Source organism: Corapipo altera, unplaced genomic scaffold (genome assembly GCF_003945725.1).
Source record: "Corapipo altera isolate COAL_440 unplaced genomic scaffold, ASM394572v1 2b, whole genome shotgun sequence".
In the NCBI taxonomy this organism is placed as follows: Eukaryota; Metazoa; Chordata; class Aves; order Passeriformes; family Pipridae; genus Corapipo; species Corapipo altera.
Window position 1 is genome coordinate 31563154 of NW_020884874.1, and position 17331 is coordinate 31580484.

Below are 17331 nucleotides of genomic sequence, written 5' to 3' on the forward strand. Positions count from 1 at the left end.
CTTAAATCAAGATCATAAACAAAATCAGGGATGATAAAAAGATTGAAAGCATTATTGGAACTGACTTGTTAACACTGTAAGCCCACAGATAATAGCCGAACTTGATGAGATGCATTATTTGGTCAATATTTTTCATTTGGCTTAATGGAACTTGATGGATAGCCAAATGAGAGGCATTCTTTCTTCAACATCCTGAGTCCAGCAAGTATTCCAGTATAAAAGGGCAAAACATTTCAACACAAGAAGACATTTCAACAAAGCATACATCTCTTCACAGAAATGCAGGTGCTGTAGGAAGCAATCACGACCTCTATAAAGGTTACTTTGAAAACCAGTACTTTTCTACCAACTCCCTCAAGACAAAACATGAAATACTTTAAAAAAACAAAATGAAATCTTACGGCTTGAAATGCAGTAAGCCAGCCTGCAGTTGATCCTCCTGAACAGTTGCTTGTTGATTGGCCAAAGTATAAGTGTAAAGAGTTGAATGAAGTTAATGATCAGTCCTGACACTATAAATATGTAGCAGATCAGAAGGTGGCAAATGAATTGAGACTTCAGAAAGCCAACGATGTCCATGATTTGTTGAGAAAGCAAGAGGGTACCTTCGGACACAAAATTCAGAAGACAACCTGCAAAACCAAATAGTATCAGCAGTTACAGAGTGCATTTATTTCTATAAACAGACTTAATACAGGCTTCACATTTTACATTTAAATACACTAAATACACTAAAACAAAACTTATTGTAGAAAAAGCCCTGATGACAATATTTGCAAAAGTAAGTATGGAAAGAGAATATCATATTTCTGAATCAATTTACATTTTGCTTTGTAAACAAATTTTCACATTTTAATCCTAATTCTACAAAACTCATGAGCATATGACTCCACTCCTTGGACTACAGTACTCCTCTACCAGGTCTTTATTGATAAAAAATAAGTAAATAATCCACTTACATTGTGATTTGAATTGTCTGTATTTTATTTATAAGACATAAACTGTGACATCTGCTATCTTCAAGAGCAGCTCCAAAGTAAAACAAGTTTTAGAGCCTTGTTAGGATTTGTGCCTTTTTCTACAAGCTATGCCAGCCATGCTCTGCAACCTAAAGGTAGCAGCCCTTTAATTCTACCCTTATTGCCTTATTTCTGTCTCACATTCAAATAACAGTTGATTTTAGCAAGAGAATAAAAGCTTGGCTATGCACAATACACAGAATTTGTTCAAGTATTCCTCGAAACTGCAATTCTGTCAGTTATAATCCATAAACTCAGAAAGGAAACATCAATAACAGCAATGACCCATGACCCAGCAGTGTTTTCAGAAAGAAATCAACTCTTAGGTTACTTGAGAAATGTTTTTATAATTTTGGAAAGGTCCAGTCCAACCTTAGCAGTTGAGCATTCAGAGTAAGTGTCCTCTGCAGGGTATTCTGACCTACTAAACACTTTACTGACTTCCCCCCACCCTCATTACCACCAACACTAGTATGAAGACATGACCTCTCAGTAAACACTCCCCACCCCAGTATTCTGAGAACAGTTAAACAGCAGGTGCTGCCATCTTGTTCCATTCCTCTGCTGTTTCCCCCTCTGAGGTGTAGAAGAGTTTTCCCAGCGAGGAAGTCCTGAGACAGTATTTCTGAATGTGCCAGTCACATGCAACAATAAGACAGCAGCCGTCAGCATCCCAGGGAATTAACTGATGAAAAAAAATCTTTATGCTTATCCTTTTAGTCTATATGAGACCCCATTTCGTGAGGCACTGAGTCTAGATCAGTGTCCTGAAACATTTGTTTTACTGCCCTTGCTGACTCTGCTTACCACAGCAAAAAGCACACACAAGAATCACTGCAAAGCCTTCGGAAGTTAATTAGCCAGGTCTTCAACCGCAAGGAAGATAAAGAAAAATTTAAGAAAGAGAACTGGTACTGTTCTATAATTTATGTAAAGAGTTTATGGCAGTCCCAAGCCTATTATTAGCAGACAAAATGTGCCCTTTTGTTCCCTTTACCTTGCTGTACTATTCATTACGACAGCTGACACCAGCTGTAGCTCAGAACGGCAGAACAGGCCTCTATTCTTTGTAGTAAGCACTGCCATGATACTAGCAAAAAGCTCGTCCAGCTTTAACCAGCCTTTCTATTAAAGACACGATTCTTAGGGTAGCAGACAATTTACTAGCTGGGGCTTTGACCAAATGCTTTGGTTTTGTTGAAGGCTAAGCAGAATGAGAAATGTCTAGTAGAATTCATTGTTGTGTTTCATTCTCCAACCCTTCCATTGCACACTCTGAAGACTGAGCCAAAAATGAAACAAAAAAATAAAAATTAAAAGAAGGCAGAAAACTTCTTTTAAACAGTCAGGATGGAAGCAAGCAACCAGCCGCTTACAAGTGGATGGTTTAAAAGACTGTACAGTGTCCAAAACCCTGATGACTGGGTTTATCCCACCATCCTTGGCTAAAACTGGTCAAAAGTCTTCTTGTGTTAGTCAGTCTGCTTAATTCCATCCCACAAAATCACTCTAACGTAATTCCCAGAGATCAATAAGGCACTGGATAAAAGATAAAAACAACAGCCATAAATAAAACAGGACTGGAGCACTATCGACTTACAGTGGAGACCTGAACACTCACTGTGATATAATCAACAGAAATCTACTGTAGTAAGCAGCCGATCAACAGACTTTGTAACGAGGACAAATCAGTCATTTTGTCCACCAATTAGTCCACCAGCTCTTTTTGTTTTAGTAACTTTTTAATATAATAGCAGTCAAACTGCATTAAAATGTTACATTTATGTGAATCATTTACTTCATGTTGGGTCTTTAAAACAAAACTTCATGGAATTAAAATAAACAAAGACGAGATGACCCTGATAAAACAGTTATTGTCTTACAATTTTGTGAAGTCACAATGGAATCTCAGAAAGCAATTTATTCCTTGCTTTCACAGCTCAGCCATCAAATTTCAATTCTGTAAAGTTTCTAAGACCTGTTTGTAAGATAAACTAAATTTACTTCAGCAGTACCATTGAAATGCATCTAATCTAGCTTGCTTGCAAAAAGAACAAGAAGCCAGAGACACTACTCAAATTTTTATTTTCTGAAAAGTAGGGAGACTACATAGAATAATTTTCTCTTCTAATTAAATGCAAGCTGTTTTTCCTACAGAATTTGCAACTCAAGCATTGTATACAGAGTGCTAGCTAAGTGTTGTTTCTCAGACGTAAGCTCGTTCTTATTAAGTGGGGGGTTTTTTAATATGATAGTTTTTGGACTGTTTTCATACCCAAACTCCAAGAAATACAGTTTATTCTTGGTACAAGTAACAAAAAGAATCAGTTCTGAGCTTATGAAAGAGATCTACAAACTTGCTTTTTAAAAGTTCATGATGAACATCTTCCACTTACTCTTTGTCTTCCTAAAGCTCCTCATGGGTAACATCAATATAACACCAGTTTAAGTGTTAAAAGAATCAGGTCTTTAATTCTTAATCCATGATGCTGGTTTAATAAATTACACTGATTTCCTTGTAGATAATGACTGAAAATTACAGCAGTCTTTTGAAAACAAAAGGGCCAATCAATGCATTTTCTCAGAAGCTATTAAGATCAGAGAGCTGCCAAGAAGCTCTATTCTATCAAACACCCGTTAAAATTAATTAGGAGAAAATGGCCAGCCACTGCATCTAAACCAGACGGGCATTCCTTAATAACAGTTTTCCTTTGGATACAGAACGAAAGACTCAAACCTCAAATGTCTGTCTAGAGAGCAAGTCAAGAAGCATCTGCTCATGTGACTAAGAGATCACATGATCAGGTTTAAGAGCAAACTACACAAATATCCATTCTAACTCTTTTTCCTCCAAGTTTCATTCTTCAGCAAGATCCATTGTGTCTTCAACTACTCTCAGGATTTCCTTCTGCTTAGAAAAATTGACCAGGAGGACATAGAAGTGATATGCAAGGTGAACAATTCCATGCCAGCAGCGGCTGCTGCCAGTGAACTGTTCTATTTTATACTTTATCTTTTATACTTTCATACTTTATATTCCATGTTTTGAGACTACAACTAGAGATCTCATAGTGAACACAACTGTTTGCACTTCTACAGAAAGCACAAGAATGAAGCAAAGAACTGTCACCCACTGTTTCCAAAGTTTATGTAGTAAATAGAGTCCTTGGAGTGTGGAAAATAATATGGTACTTATTTGACAGCATTTAGATTAAGCTGATATTGTCCATACTTACAAATAGAGGAAAGTCAGCACTATACCTCTTTTTTTTCAGTACAATGTGTTTCAAGCTTACGCAAAAGTTTTCACTTAAGTCTACTCTTTGATGAAGTCCTTAAATGCTTTGCTGCAATCTAAGAACAACCAAACTGATGATGCTGCTGCCTATTCTTGTATTTTCTCATATTTGGATGGATGAGTTACAGAGACTGTGAAAATATCTCAGGTCAGATTAAGCAGTTTCAGTGGTGCCTCTTAAGCGAATTTCAGTTGCCATCAAAACCCCTGTACTTGTCACTGGTGAGGCCACACCTCAAGTACTGCGTCCAGTTCTGGACCCCTCACTACAAGATGGATATTGAGGTGCTGGAACAGGTCCAGAGAAGGGCAACTATGCTGGTGAAGGGTCTAGAGCACAAGTCCTATGAGGAGTGGCTGAGGAGCTGGGGTTGTTTAGCCTGGAGAAAAGGAGGCTCAGGGGGGACCTCATCACTCTCTACAACTACCTGAAAGGAGGTTGTAGCCAGGTGGGCGTCAGTCTCTTCTCCCAGGCAACTAGGGACAGGATGAGAGGACACAGCCTCAAGCTGTGCCAGGGGAGGTTCAGATTGGACATCAGGAGAAATTTCTTAGAGAAAGGGTGATTAGACATTGGAATGGACTGCCTAGGGAGGTGGTAGTCACAGTCCCTGGAGGTGTTTAAGGAAAGACTGGATGTGGCACTTAGTGCCATGGTCTAGTTGACAAGGTGGTGCCAAGGGTCTCTGAGGTCTTTTCCAACCTAAGTGATTCTATAATTCTGTGAAAACAGCACAGATAGCAACACTGTATTTCACATCCAAGTCCATTTTAACAATACTGCTGTATATGAAATGCATATGCAAAGCAAGTTACAGGAAGCCCTTGTGCTCTTCTCTTTCTGTCTGTGAACATCAAAAGTTAGAAAAAAGTGAGGTCACGTCCATGTATGTATTCACCTACAAGCAGAATATCTTTACTCACCACACCAAAAAAATCCCCCAAATCAATCAAATCTGGAGGAAGAATTATCCATCTATTTGCCTCATGCTTAATTAGGGTTTCAATCACTTCCTACCTCCCTCAAAGGCAACTACTAGAGCATTATCCCCTGTGTTGGGTTTATACGACAAGGTTTTGGTAGTCAGGGGGGGTGCAGAGATGGCTTCTGTGAGAAAACACCAGGAGCTGCCCCACATCAAATAGAGCCAGTTCCAGACAGCTCCAGAAGGGACTCACCTCTGGCCAAAGCTGAATCCATGAGTGACACTAGTGGAATCTCTGTGATAATGTTCAGGAAAGGATTTAAAAATATTGTGGGGTTTTTTTTTTACAGCAGCTGTGAGTGAGGAGTGAGAAACATATGAGAGGAACATCCCTGCAGACACCAAGGTCAGTGAATAAGGTGGGGAAGGATGTGCTCCAGGCACTCTCCTGCAGCCTGTGGTGAAGATCATAGTGAAGCAGGTTATCCCACTGCAGCCCATGAAAGACCATGGCAGAACAGATATACACAGTGCAGCCTATGGAAAACACCTCACAAGGCGGCAGATGCCTTATGAATATGCAGCTTATGGACAGGAGCCCACTCAGCTGCAGGTTTTGTGGCAGGGACGGCAGCCCAGGGGGTCCCAGGTTGGAGCAGTCTTTTTCTGAAGAACCATACCCTGTGGGAGGGACCCAAGCAGCAGCAGAGGAATAGTACAGTGAAGAAGGAACAGCAAAGAGGAACTGTTAAGAATCAACTGCAACCCCTCTTCCCCACCCACTTGCACCACTTGGGGTGCAGCAGAGAGGTAGAGTCTACAATCAAGCTGAACCTGGAAAAACGGGGGACTTGAGACAAAGGTGGTTTTAGTTTAGGTTCTGTTTTTCACTGTTCTACTTTCTAGCTGAAAACAAATTATACCAAACTTCCCCAAGTAGAGTCTGTTTTGACCGTTATGGTAACTGGTGAGTGATCTCTGTCCTTATCTCAACCCACAAGGTTTTTCACGCTATTTTCTTCCCTTGTCCAGCTGAGGAAGGGGAGTGAGGGAGCAGTTTGATGTGAACCTGGAAGGCAGCCGAGGTCAACACATCACACCTTCTCCAAAAAGTCTCAAATCAGGGACGAATTTGAGTGTATCTTAAAACCTTCCCCCAAAGCTAAGGAAACTTAGGAATGCTTTTAGATTTTCATGAGTAGTCTTGAATTCCTGAACTGCACACTGCTACAAAGGAGAGATCAGTCTGGCTTTTTCAAAGGCTGAAGAATGAATACTGTCTACCAGCACATTTTAGAATTCACAATTTATATACTTGCTATAAAACTGAACTATTTTCTATTATTACAGAAAATTATTTTATTTCTATTTTTCTATTTTTCTATTTTTCTATTTTATTATAAAAAATTATTATATTTCTATTATCTTCAATTATTTTCTATTGAGCACAGAGATAATTTGCGTAACAGAGTACACACTGAAGAAGTGAAAGTAACCCAGAAGTTTTTGAAATGGTTATCATAGCATAATGCTTTCCCCTTCTTCTTTTATTTTCTTCCTGCTGTAATCTAACACAGGGAAAACAGCTATGCAAACTCTGCATGCCTGCCAGGACAGAATTCTCTCTCTTTGTATGTGTACTCTGCTGGCAAAATGCACAGCAGAGCTGTGTTAGCCTCAATGCCCATCCCAGCAACAGAGGAAAGTGTTTATAGAGCGAGGTAAGGAGGATGACAGCAAGCCCAGGAGAAGCATGCACAGTCTGGGAAGAAGTGGGAAAGATGGGGAGTCACTGCCCAAGTTCTGATGAGAAGCAGCTCAGTCTTGCTCCTTCTTCCAGAAGGATGAAATATTCAGAGAGAAGGGAGCTGGACAAGGAAGCCATAGGGAGCTGAACATAAACACATCAATACAAAACTCCTTGGAGACGCAGCATTTAAGGACTGCAGGGCTTGACACTGAGGGAAGCTATTTATTTGAAGAGAGTAAACTCCTTAAGTTAAGCAGTTCTGTTCCAAGCTCCTAAAGAGATCCTCAAAAATTCATCAGGGTGAACTATAGCAGTTATCTCAGGTGCAGAACATGAAGTTCACAAAAATAGCACTGGAAGACAAGTTGCTTCTTTCCTGAATGGCAAGTGTTGCTCTTCAACTGTTTCCCATTGGCTTAGAAAAAATACATTTAAGAGATGCATTAAGATACTCAAGACCTAAATGAGTCTATCAGAGTTCAGCCCCAGACTTCAGTTTCAGGGACCACCATGTCCCTCTGTTTCGTATTTTACTTCTCTGGGTCCACTAACCTAAAAAGTCACTTGCACTGCCACTGAGGGCAATACAACACACACAAGTAAAATTTAGGGACTGAGCAGGGGAGAAGGACTAAACAACAAAAACCTTACAAGACAGAATACTGAGTACTTAAGCAGGATGTGGGCTATCACACAAATAAGAGCAACCTGGATAGTTCCTCAAAAATAACCAAGGTGAATAACCACAAAGGGTCTAGGACACACAGCTATATCACACGTTCATAGCAAATTTAATACTTGATTTATAGGCAACATTAAGTGCTTAGTCAAGGTAACCAGGCACACACATTATTGTCATCTGGCACCCTCTTCTATAAAAAACAATTCCCCCAAAATGTGTTTTTACAAAGTCACTTTACTGGATGACCTGACTTTCTGCAAAAGTCCAGGTGGCTGAATCTGAATGTCTGCAACAAACTAAGCCTTTGCAAATACAAATATATGTATGTCCATAAGTACAGATGCTTTTGCATTTATGATACAATAAATTTTGTACAGAAGTCATGGACTATTTGAGGCAACTGCACATTTGAGTATAGAGACTGGAGTCTGTTTAGTTAAGCATTGGTCCTCAAGGCACAGCCTGTGAGAAATCTCTCAGTGGTGAGATCCATACCATCACTGATGTACGCAGGAAATTAACACATTAAAATCTACAGAGGCAGCAGGGGCAGTACAGAAGGATGTTGTCACCTGCATTGTGATACGTAGCATGAAGGGCGCACTCATCACCTCTACACTGGGCATTTCAGGAACAGATCCAACACAGGAGTAGCTACTGAGTTCTTCAGTGCTTACTATAAAAACATTTCTTTTAGAAAAACCCAGAGAAATGGGGGTATGGAAGAAGGCTGACAAAGGATTATTCAGAAGCTGGTATAAAACCAGGGTTGCTCTTTTTATTTTTAAACTGTGCTGAGAGTCCAAACATTTTCTTGATAAGAGAAACTTTGGAAAGAAGGCCTCTCCTACGAAGACTCATGGTTTATCCTTGTCAAACAGCTCTTGCTTTGTTTTAAAGAACTGTAAAATACATTCACAGCAATGCAAAGGGTCAGCACAAGGTACAGGAACTGCCCATACTCTCAACAGTCAAAATACCTCCCCAACATCCAAACCAGCTTTATGTGTGAGACAACAAGGAAACATGGATCACATTTAGTTCAAATTAAATTAAATATTAATCCTCCTATTCTTACTCACTGTGAGTTATTTGCGAAGTTAGACTACAAAAGTATCACCTCCTAACTCCAGTTCTGCATCAGACAAACATACATAAGCAGTTGTATCCAGGCAAAGTTTCACATCCACTCAGCAGATGTAGTAGCATGAGCATTGCACTTCTACATGCAAGATCAAATCCTTCATATATAGGATTAGAAAACAGTGTGGATTTTGTCCATTTTTTTCCTGGATTTATCCATTCCCTCTGATATGAAAAGCTACAGCCATTTAGAAGACACTAGAGAAGTAAATCTGTCAAGATTTTTCTTACTGCCCCTCTCTTACACACCGGGAACTTAGAACCACACTCAGAGAGAGCTTGTGACAGTCACACGGCAAATCCATAGCACAACTAACACCAAACCCACAATGTGCTAGTTCCCCAGGCTCCAGCTTTCAACACAAAATGGTACTTCATCCTCCTTTATTTGCCTTCTTACCCATGCTCGAGTTTTCTTTGCAACATCTTCTGAAAGGCCACACAGAGAGAGAGAGAGAGACAGACACGTTCCACAAGGACCTTCAGTGGCATCAGATGATGCATGCAGGAAATAGTACAACTCACGATGTATGTACCGATCTAATGAACTCTACTTTCCCTTCCTTTCTCCATTCCTCAAGAAATGAAAACCAAGTATTCAGCAACTTGGATGGTTCCGTACTATAAACTGTAAGGTACAACTTTAGTACCAAGTTGGCACATCTCTCTCATTATTCCTACCCAAGAAGGAATTAAAGGAATTGACAGATGCTACAAGAACAACAAACAGAAGAAAAAAATCAGCAATGGGAAAAAGATAACCTTCTTTCCTTAGTACACTCCCATAAAACAACCTCTTCATATTTTCCGGAATTGCAATTTACATTTTAGTAATTTTGGGCAGTCTCTGTAAGCCTTTTACGAAGAGTCTAATTTCTAATCTCTGTGGCCTTGTTGTTTTGTGTATTTAAAAAAAGCCAGAAAGAATAAGTAAAGAATAACCTAGAATTTGTGGCAGCAACAATCTTACAAAAAAAAATTTGTGGAAAGTGGCAGAAACAGGGCATGAATCACTGAACTGAGAAATACACCATGGTGACACTGGTTTACAAGTGGGACTTCTACCACCAGACTGGGCTGGTAACAGATTTTCTACTGTCCCAAAAACCCAGTATAAATACTTTTAACATGGTGCCTCTCTCCAACCAGCTGTATGGCCTGCTGGAGACAACCACGTTCTCCCATTTAGCGGGTCTCAGCCATGCTGCCAATGCTGCCACAAATGCAACATGTACATGGCACAGACCACATTCTTTGTGCTTCTAAATCACAGAGATATGAAGGAACAGCGCTGACCTCCTCCATGGGGGAATCCAAAAGCTTCCAGTACAAATCACAAGAAATTGTTGACACTGCTGGAAATTACATGCCATTCACCCAATTACAGCTCCAAGTGAGCTGTTAGGTTATCTTCGATGACAGTAGACCATCTCCTTCAGCTAAGCCATTTGCATAATTTTAATTAATATGACATAACATTAGTATGCTCTTTGAATACTAAGGACACATGAAGCAGAAAAGACTCACAAGGCTTTTTTTTGATCTCCCAGTATTGATTTAATTTGTCGGTATTCTATCATATGACACCGAAGAGTATGAGGTAGCAGAATTTCTCCTTTATGAAAACTGCATCCCAAAATTGGAAATGACAACACAAACACAAGATGTAGCCTCACCAAGACAGAGATACACAGGATATTAATATTTATTCATTAAATACTGTCTAATGGTTCTTTCTGTAGAAAATAGTTTAGCTGAAGAATGAAAGTGGCAGGGAAGCTCTCAGATTTATTATTTGAAGAAAACCAATTTTTGCCTTTAAGAGGTAACACCACATACCTAGAAAAACATCTTACAGCTGAGATGTGGTTGGCATGGTTCCAAAAAATAAGATGCCAGCTTCAGTGAAAAGCTCAGCTGTACCTACACGCAAAACAACCAGACACCCAGATGCCACGTAAAAACCCAAATAAACATGGTGACAGTTTTACCCATATTTCAGCAGTTCCATTCTACATCAGTTTTCACTCACCTCTGCCTCATGTGATACGAGTGTTCAGAACTATTGTACCACACCATGAACTCAGAATACTTTCAACCTCCTCATTCTCCCTAATCATCAGTCCCCTAACAGCCTGATTTAATTTAAGAACTCCAGAGAAAAAAGCCTTTATCACAAACACCAGATTTATCAAGTCCAGTAATAAAGGCAGGTTTCTTTTTGGACCTGATTCAAATCCTGTTGAAGCCAAAAGAAATCTCTCAACAAGCTTCAATAGTCTTGTTGTTTACCAAACATTATGACTCCAAACCAATCAATGATCTTGTATTCTCAGCACCTAAAGCCAGGGCTAGTCAAAAACACCTTAAACATCAGCAAAATCATTCTGAGATAGTGTTTGATTCAGCAGCATTTACTTTACTGGATAGCAAGTGTGTAGATGCTAACAGTTACTAAATACACCGCTAAGAATCCAGTAATATTTTTATAAATTTTGCACTAAATTAAGCATTAAGTACATCAACGCCTACTTGGATTTTCTACACCACCTCTGAACAACTGCAGGAGCCCAAGTCTTTTTAAAAGCCTGGTTTTGAGAATTTCTCCTTCTAACTTCAAAATATATTTGAGACAGTTTTACAAGGCTTAAAATTCAAAATGAAGCTTTTCTCTGTCTCCATCTTGGGTGAAATGCAGTATTTATGCACACGGTCAGAGGCAAAGGCATGTAAAAAACTTACAGTGACACACAGAATTACAATATTAACCCCTGACAACCACCTGTGACTTAAAGGAGTAAAACCTCATAAATGGTTCAAGTGTAGGTGTAGCCTGCTGCAGACAAAATCCTTCTAGACCTTCCAGAAGTGCAAAGCAGCATCTGCAGTAATGGTATTTTCCAAAGTGCTGAAAAGAATGTTAAGAGACAAACTATGACGTGTGAGGATACAGATAATGTGGAGACAGGGGAATAAGCAGGACACAGTTTAACTTTCACACAGTAGCTGTCACTTGAAATCATGTGCCATTTCTACATATAGAATTGCTCCAAATATGTTCTTTCCCTGTCTTTAACAGCAGGTTTTTAAGTTGAGTCTTACCCTTTCTCTGATAGGTAAAAAACCTTGCATAGTCTGCAACTGTATCAGCATAGGAAAACCTTTTCATTCACATGGATGCTACTGGAAAAACATGAGTGAAATTTAACTTTGTTGGTCTGACTAAAAAGAAATCTGGTACAAGTCAGAAATTTTTAACATGTTAATAAACAGTCCCACATGCAAGTGAAATCAGTGTGCTTGTCTTTGCCTGCAGCTTCTGCCAAGTAAACCTTCTCTCAGTGACCTCTATCTCTGACTTTTTTCCAGCCTAGAGCTGGTTAATTGCCTTTCCCTGTTCCTGTTATTTATGCTACAGTAGAAACCTCAAGCCAGGTCAGCCCTTTTGCAAGCAGCAGAAAATTATTTCAGCGTAAAGCTCTTCTTAGCAGAATGGAACCAGACAGACAGAAGGGCGGAAGGTCAAAACAAAGGCATAGAAATAAAAAGGCTTTAAGTTCAAGTTGAAGAGCAGACCCCTAGCAGGACCACAACCCAGCATCCCCCAACTGTGGGTTCACTACAGTTGTTAAGCCAGTTCCTAACACATGACTTATTGTACCTTTTCAGCAAATCTATTACAGCCATCATCTTTTTCTCACATTATCAGAGGGATCTTTGCAGTATCTTCATCCTTGCCACAACAGTTACTCTCATTAATTTCCATTTCCTCTTTCCCTGACCTTACCTTGGACCCTACCTCATCTCTAGTTGGAAGCAGTGGAGGAGGACAGGGGAAAAGCATGAAAACAAAGTGAGTCAGCAGTTTCCGAGCAGCACAGGAGCATTAGTCACAGGTGATCAGGGTACTGACCACACAGTCAGATGTGAATAAGCCCAAGACCACCAAACAACAGACTGGTGAGCAAACTTTCCCAAACGCCTGAAACTGAATCACTGGACAAAACCACCCCACAGACAAAGCACTTCAGGGAAAAAACACATACTCAGCTGCCACATACCAGTGCTGAAAGGCAACAAAGCACACAGGGTACCACTGTCAGCCTCATTTCTAATTCCTTTACAAGAAAGCCCACTGCATTCAGCACAGCAAAAACACATTTGAGAGACGACTGCCTTGACATAAAATATTTTCCCTTGTGAGCGAGGCCCACAGTTGCAAAAGCTTTCACTGAGCAAAGCATATGCACAGTGCACTACTATGCATTGTTGCCCTCTTGCTGATCTGCTCCCTTATCAGGACATACCAACAGCAGTAGCAGGGATGCTGTTACTTAGGGAAGTGTTGTTCTATGTCACGCAGTGGAAATTTGAATGTTTAAATTTTAAGACCAAATTACTAATACAAGTTTTGAGGACCACAATGTTCATTTGTAACACAAGAACAGTATCTTGCTACCCTCAGCACAGCTGTGACAGTGTCTTCCTGTATGAAGAGATTTCAAGAGGCATTACTCCCAGTCTTCATCTTCTAGCATTAAAAACAGGGTACACAACAGAAAAAATTAGCCAATCCTTTTCAGCAGGGCAGCATAGAGCCATAGGATTCTCATCCATCACCTGGAGAGAATTCTTCTCCTACAGAGCTCTCCTCTGTTATGGTACAGTAAGTACTTCAAACTGTAAGTGATGTAAAACTGTCACTCCAGCAGAGCATGCCTCACTCCAGAGATGAACACTGCTTCAGTGCCTCTGCAATTTGGCTGGACAGAAAACAACTTACTAAAAAAAAAACCTACCCACAAAACTGACACCTACTATGTTTCAAGAAACACAGTTCATTATTGTCCTCTGGGCATAGCATTCTTTGGTCTGTGACTCTGGGCAAGTGCTCACCTCTCTGCAGTTTTTCCACTCCTAAAATATATTACTTACAGCTTTTTGTGAAGCATTCACTAAAATCTGTTAAAAGTGCTTGCCAACAACACAACTGAACTCTGCTTAAGAGCAACCTTTATCCATCAGCAGCTTGCAACAGTTTCTCTGTTCACTGCAGGCTTTCCAATAGATTCTTCCCCATGAAATTTGGTCCTGTCATCCACAAAACACAGTTAGTTTCACTTTTCGATACAGCTTATTCAGGCACTCTTAATGCAAAATATTCATAGGAAAGAGCAAAGCTATACAAAACATTTACACAAATTTCTAAAGTGAATAAATGTGTTTTAATCCACAGTATTTGGAAAACCATGGCATTATATCAGATAAAAGCAGCTACAGAAAGCTGCTGGTCAGTAAATGACAGCAAACATTTAGAACACATCAACTATTCTAGTGATCCATGCAGTCAGTCTTTATACAGAAGTACAAAAGTATATATAAACAGACCTCTGTATGTCCACAGCAATATTATCGTGAACATGAGAAGCTGGAGAAAAAAAAAAGGCTACAAATTTTGGCTTAAGTTGTTCCACAACGGTTTCTCTACTCCACCAGTTTTCAATTCTTTTGCTACTCACTCTTAGTGTGAAGTCATCATCAGTACAAGCTGAGGCTACAATCGCCTGGTACAACTTCCTGAGTGGGATACATCACTGCTTTTAAAGGAAAGCTTGGGTTGGTTTGTTTGAGAGTTTCTGGAGCCGTCTACCTCTTGTAAAGCATTTTCAGTTTTCATGTAACAGCAAGGTTGCTCTCTCCCGCACAAGCACCTGCCTAACGTACATCATGCTTAGATGTCGGCACACTTAAAACTCTTAGGAACGCATAACAAAGATAAAGACCAGAAGTCGGTGCGACAGTGCTGAAACAGACTCTCTTGTGGGGTTGTCCTTTCAGCCATTCGAGTAAGCGCTCACTTGTTGAAATAAATGCTAAAAAGCATAACTTGTTAGCTAAATATCCTTCAACGCATGGCGTTAGACGACACATTTTAAGTTCGGGGCTGTTATTTAATTCACCTTAAACATCTTCATGAAGATACGCACACAGGTGAAATCAGAGCTCCGACAACACGTGAGCCCATCACCAGGGAGGCAGACTGCCCCTCCCCTCCGCCTCAGCTCATGGACTTCCAGGTACCGCGGACAGAACAGCCGCCACGACCGACCAGTGACCGAGCCCGCCCGCTCCGGACACGCCACCGGGGCTCGCCGTGACCGAGCCCGCCCGCTCCCACCGGGGCTCGCCGCGCCCGCTCGCTCCAGAGCGGCGCCTTCGGGGAGGCGGCACGAAACAGGCGATTGCACCCGCCCGTTCCCACGGCAACCGCACCGCCCGCCCCCTCCCTCCCCAGCCACCGCCAGACCCGAACTGGGGGAACACCGAAGGGAAAGTGGAAGGCGCCGCCGGCGGAGGGGAGCTCGGCGGGGCTGGGCCGCCGTAGCTCCGCCGTTTCCACGGAAACCCCGGCGGCCGCGGGCAGCGCTCGCCACACAAAGGGGGCCAGCGGGCGGCAGGAAAATTGCCGGTGCCCGCGGGAGAAACGACGCGGCGGGGCCGGGCGGCGGCGGCGGCGACCGAGCCCGGCGGCGAATAAGTCAGGGAACTTGTGCCCGCATCCCGCGCCCCGCCGGCAGCAGCCGGCCCCTCGCCTCGCCGCTACAGCGCGCCGCGGGGCGGCTGCGCCGGGGAGGGGCTGCGTCCGGATGCCTTTTCCTCCGGGGTAGCACGGCAGGCGGAGGAGGGAGGGCGGCCCAGCACCTGAGGAGCGCGCAGGTCGCCAGGGGAAGAGCACGTACCTGGCGCCGGCGGGCCTGGGCACGGGTGCCGCGCTGGGGCGCCGGGAGCGGGCGGCGGCCGAGCCGCACCGGCTGCCACTACTTCGCACGCGGCGGGAGCGGGCGGGCGGCTCGGGCGGGGCTGCCAGGCTCCACCCGGCGGGCGGCTCCACTCCGGCAACAGGGCGCCCCTCGCCTCCCTTCCCCTCCCCGCCGCCGCCGCCAACATGTCACTTCCTCCCGGGGCGGTGGGAAGGCGCGACCCCTCGCCGCACCGGCGTCGGCCGCCCTTCGGGGCGAGCCGAGCGGGCGAGCCACCGGCGCCGCTCCGCGCCTGAGGAAAGGCGGCCGGCTCCGAGGAGGGAGTCGGGGCCAGGGGAGCGGCGGCCCGGTGGAAGGGGCGCAGAGCAGCGCCCGTCCCCTGAGGGCTGCCGGTGTCAGGGTTGACCGCTCGTCATCCCTTCCCGGGGCAAACGTGGGGTAGAGGTGGAGAGGGAACTGTCGCGCGGTGATGGGCACCTGTGACTGTCGGCTTCTTCCAAGCAGAAAGCGGGCAACAAAAACCAACTCCACGGCCTGCGTGTAGAAAGATAAATGTTGGTGGCAGCCACCCAAGCACCGAGTACCCTGACACACAAGAGTCACTGTATGGGACAACGCAAACATTTGCTGTCAGGCTCTGACTGTGAAGTGAAAAGCAGCTTCTGTGACTAGAAAATAGGTAGAACTGAGTCTATTAAACACCCAAAGCATCGGAAGGGGATGATGCCTGGAATGACATCGCTGGGACAGCACTGTCAGCTCTGCTGGCTGTCCGGTTATACCGGGGCTGGGGGGCTCCCGGGGCAGGGGGCTGGCAGGGGATGAGCTGGATAAAGCAAAGCGCTGTTACAGCCCCGGTCCATACCAGCCACATGGCATCCCTATTTACCCTCAACGTAAGAAATACTTGAAGGAAACACTTGTCACAGTTTAACCCCAGTCGGCAACTACTGTCTAGGCATCAGTCAGTGGCTGGTAAGCAAGAGTATTGTGCATTACTTATTTTTCTGGGGTTTTATCCCTTTCTCTCCTTTTCATTACACATATCATTATTGTTGTTATTATCCTTAGCACTGTTGCTCTCAAGGAGCAGCTCGAGGGAGGAAAAGCCTGGAACTGAGGATGGCTGCAGCACAGGCAGCATTCTCACTAGCCAGAGCACTTTGCCACGATACCTGAACAGAGCAGCACAATGCAGCTCCATTAACAGTCCTAGACAGGATGAAGCAACGAATCAGTGTAAAGTTTGTACAAGCAATCCAATCAGGAGGAGCAGGAGATAGGGCCACAACTGGAGACAGAGCCACAATATTGATCTATCTAGGAAGCAAAGCAGGAGATCAAACAGAAGGCAGATCCATCTACTAGATAGTTCAGGCAGGGGTTAAACACCCAGACCTGAGCTTTAAATGGAGCCCTGGTCCATGGGCAGTGTGTAGGTAGGGGTCCCAGGTGAGGCTGCTCAGAGCCATTAAGACCTAGCAGTGCCATCAGGGCCCTGACAGGTTCCTGCTGGTGGGGTGGGTGAGTGTACTGTTCCGGAGGACAAGATTAACCTCCCTCTTCCCATTTGGTCATGAAGGAGTTGAATCCAGTTCACTGACATTCTCAGGCAGTAGTCTAACTGCTGAACCATTATCAATGGAAAGAGAATGGTAAAGGGAGTTTTTTCAGCCATGTTTTAAAAGTCTGACCCTCTGGCTGCATTTTAAAGAAAGGAATACCTCCAGGCAGAGGGAGAAGACTTACAAT

General features: G+C 43.2%; 1 protein-coding gene across 1 annotated transcript in view; it reads right to left on the minus strand.

Annotated features, from left to right (window-relative positions):
• Positions 1 to 15610, minus strand: part of AGPAT4 (1-acylglycerol-3-phosphate O-acyltransferase 4) — a 73786-nt gene extending 58176 nt beyond the window's left edge. The window contains exons 1-2 of the mRNA XM_027634134.1: positions 15559 to 15610; positions 402 to 632 (exon numbers count right to left, since the gene is read on the minus strand). Of these exons, the coding sequence (XP_027489935.1) occupies positions 402 to 579 (178 nt within the window). The 5' untranslated portion in view covers positions 580 to 632; positions 15559 to 15610. The remainder of the gene's footprint in view (positions 1 to 401; positions 633 to 15558) is intronic.
• Between the last annotated feature and the right edge of the window lie 1721 nt (positions 15611 to 17331).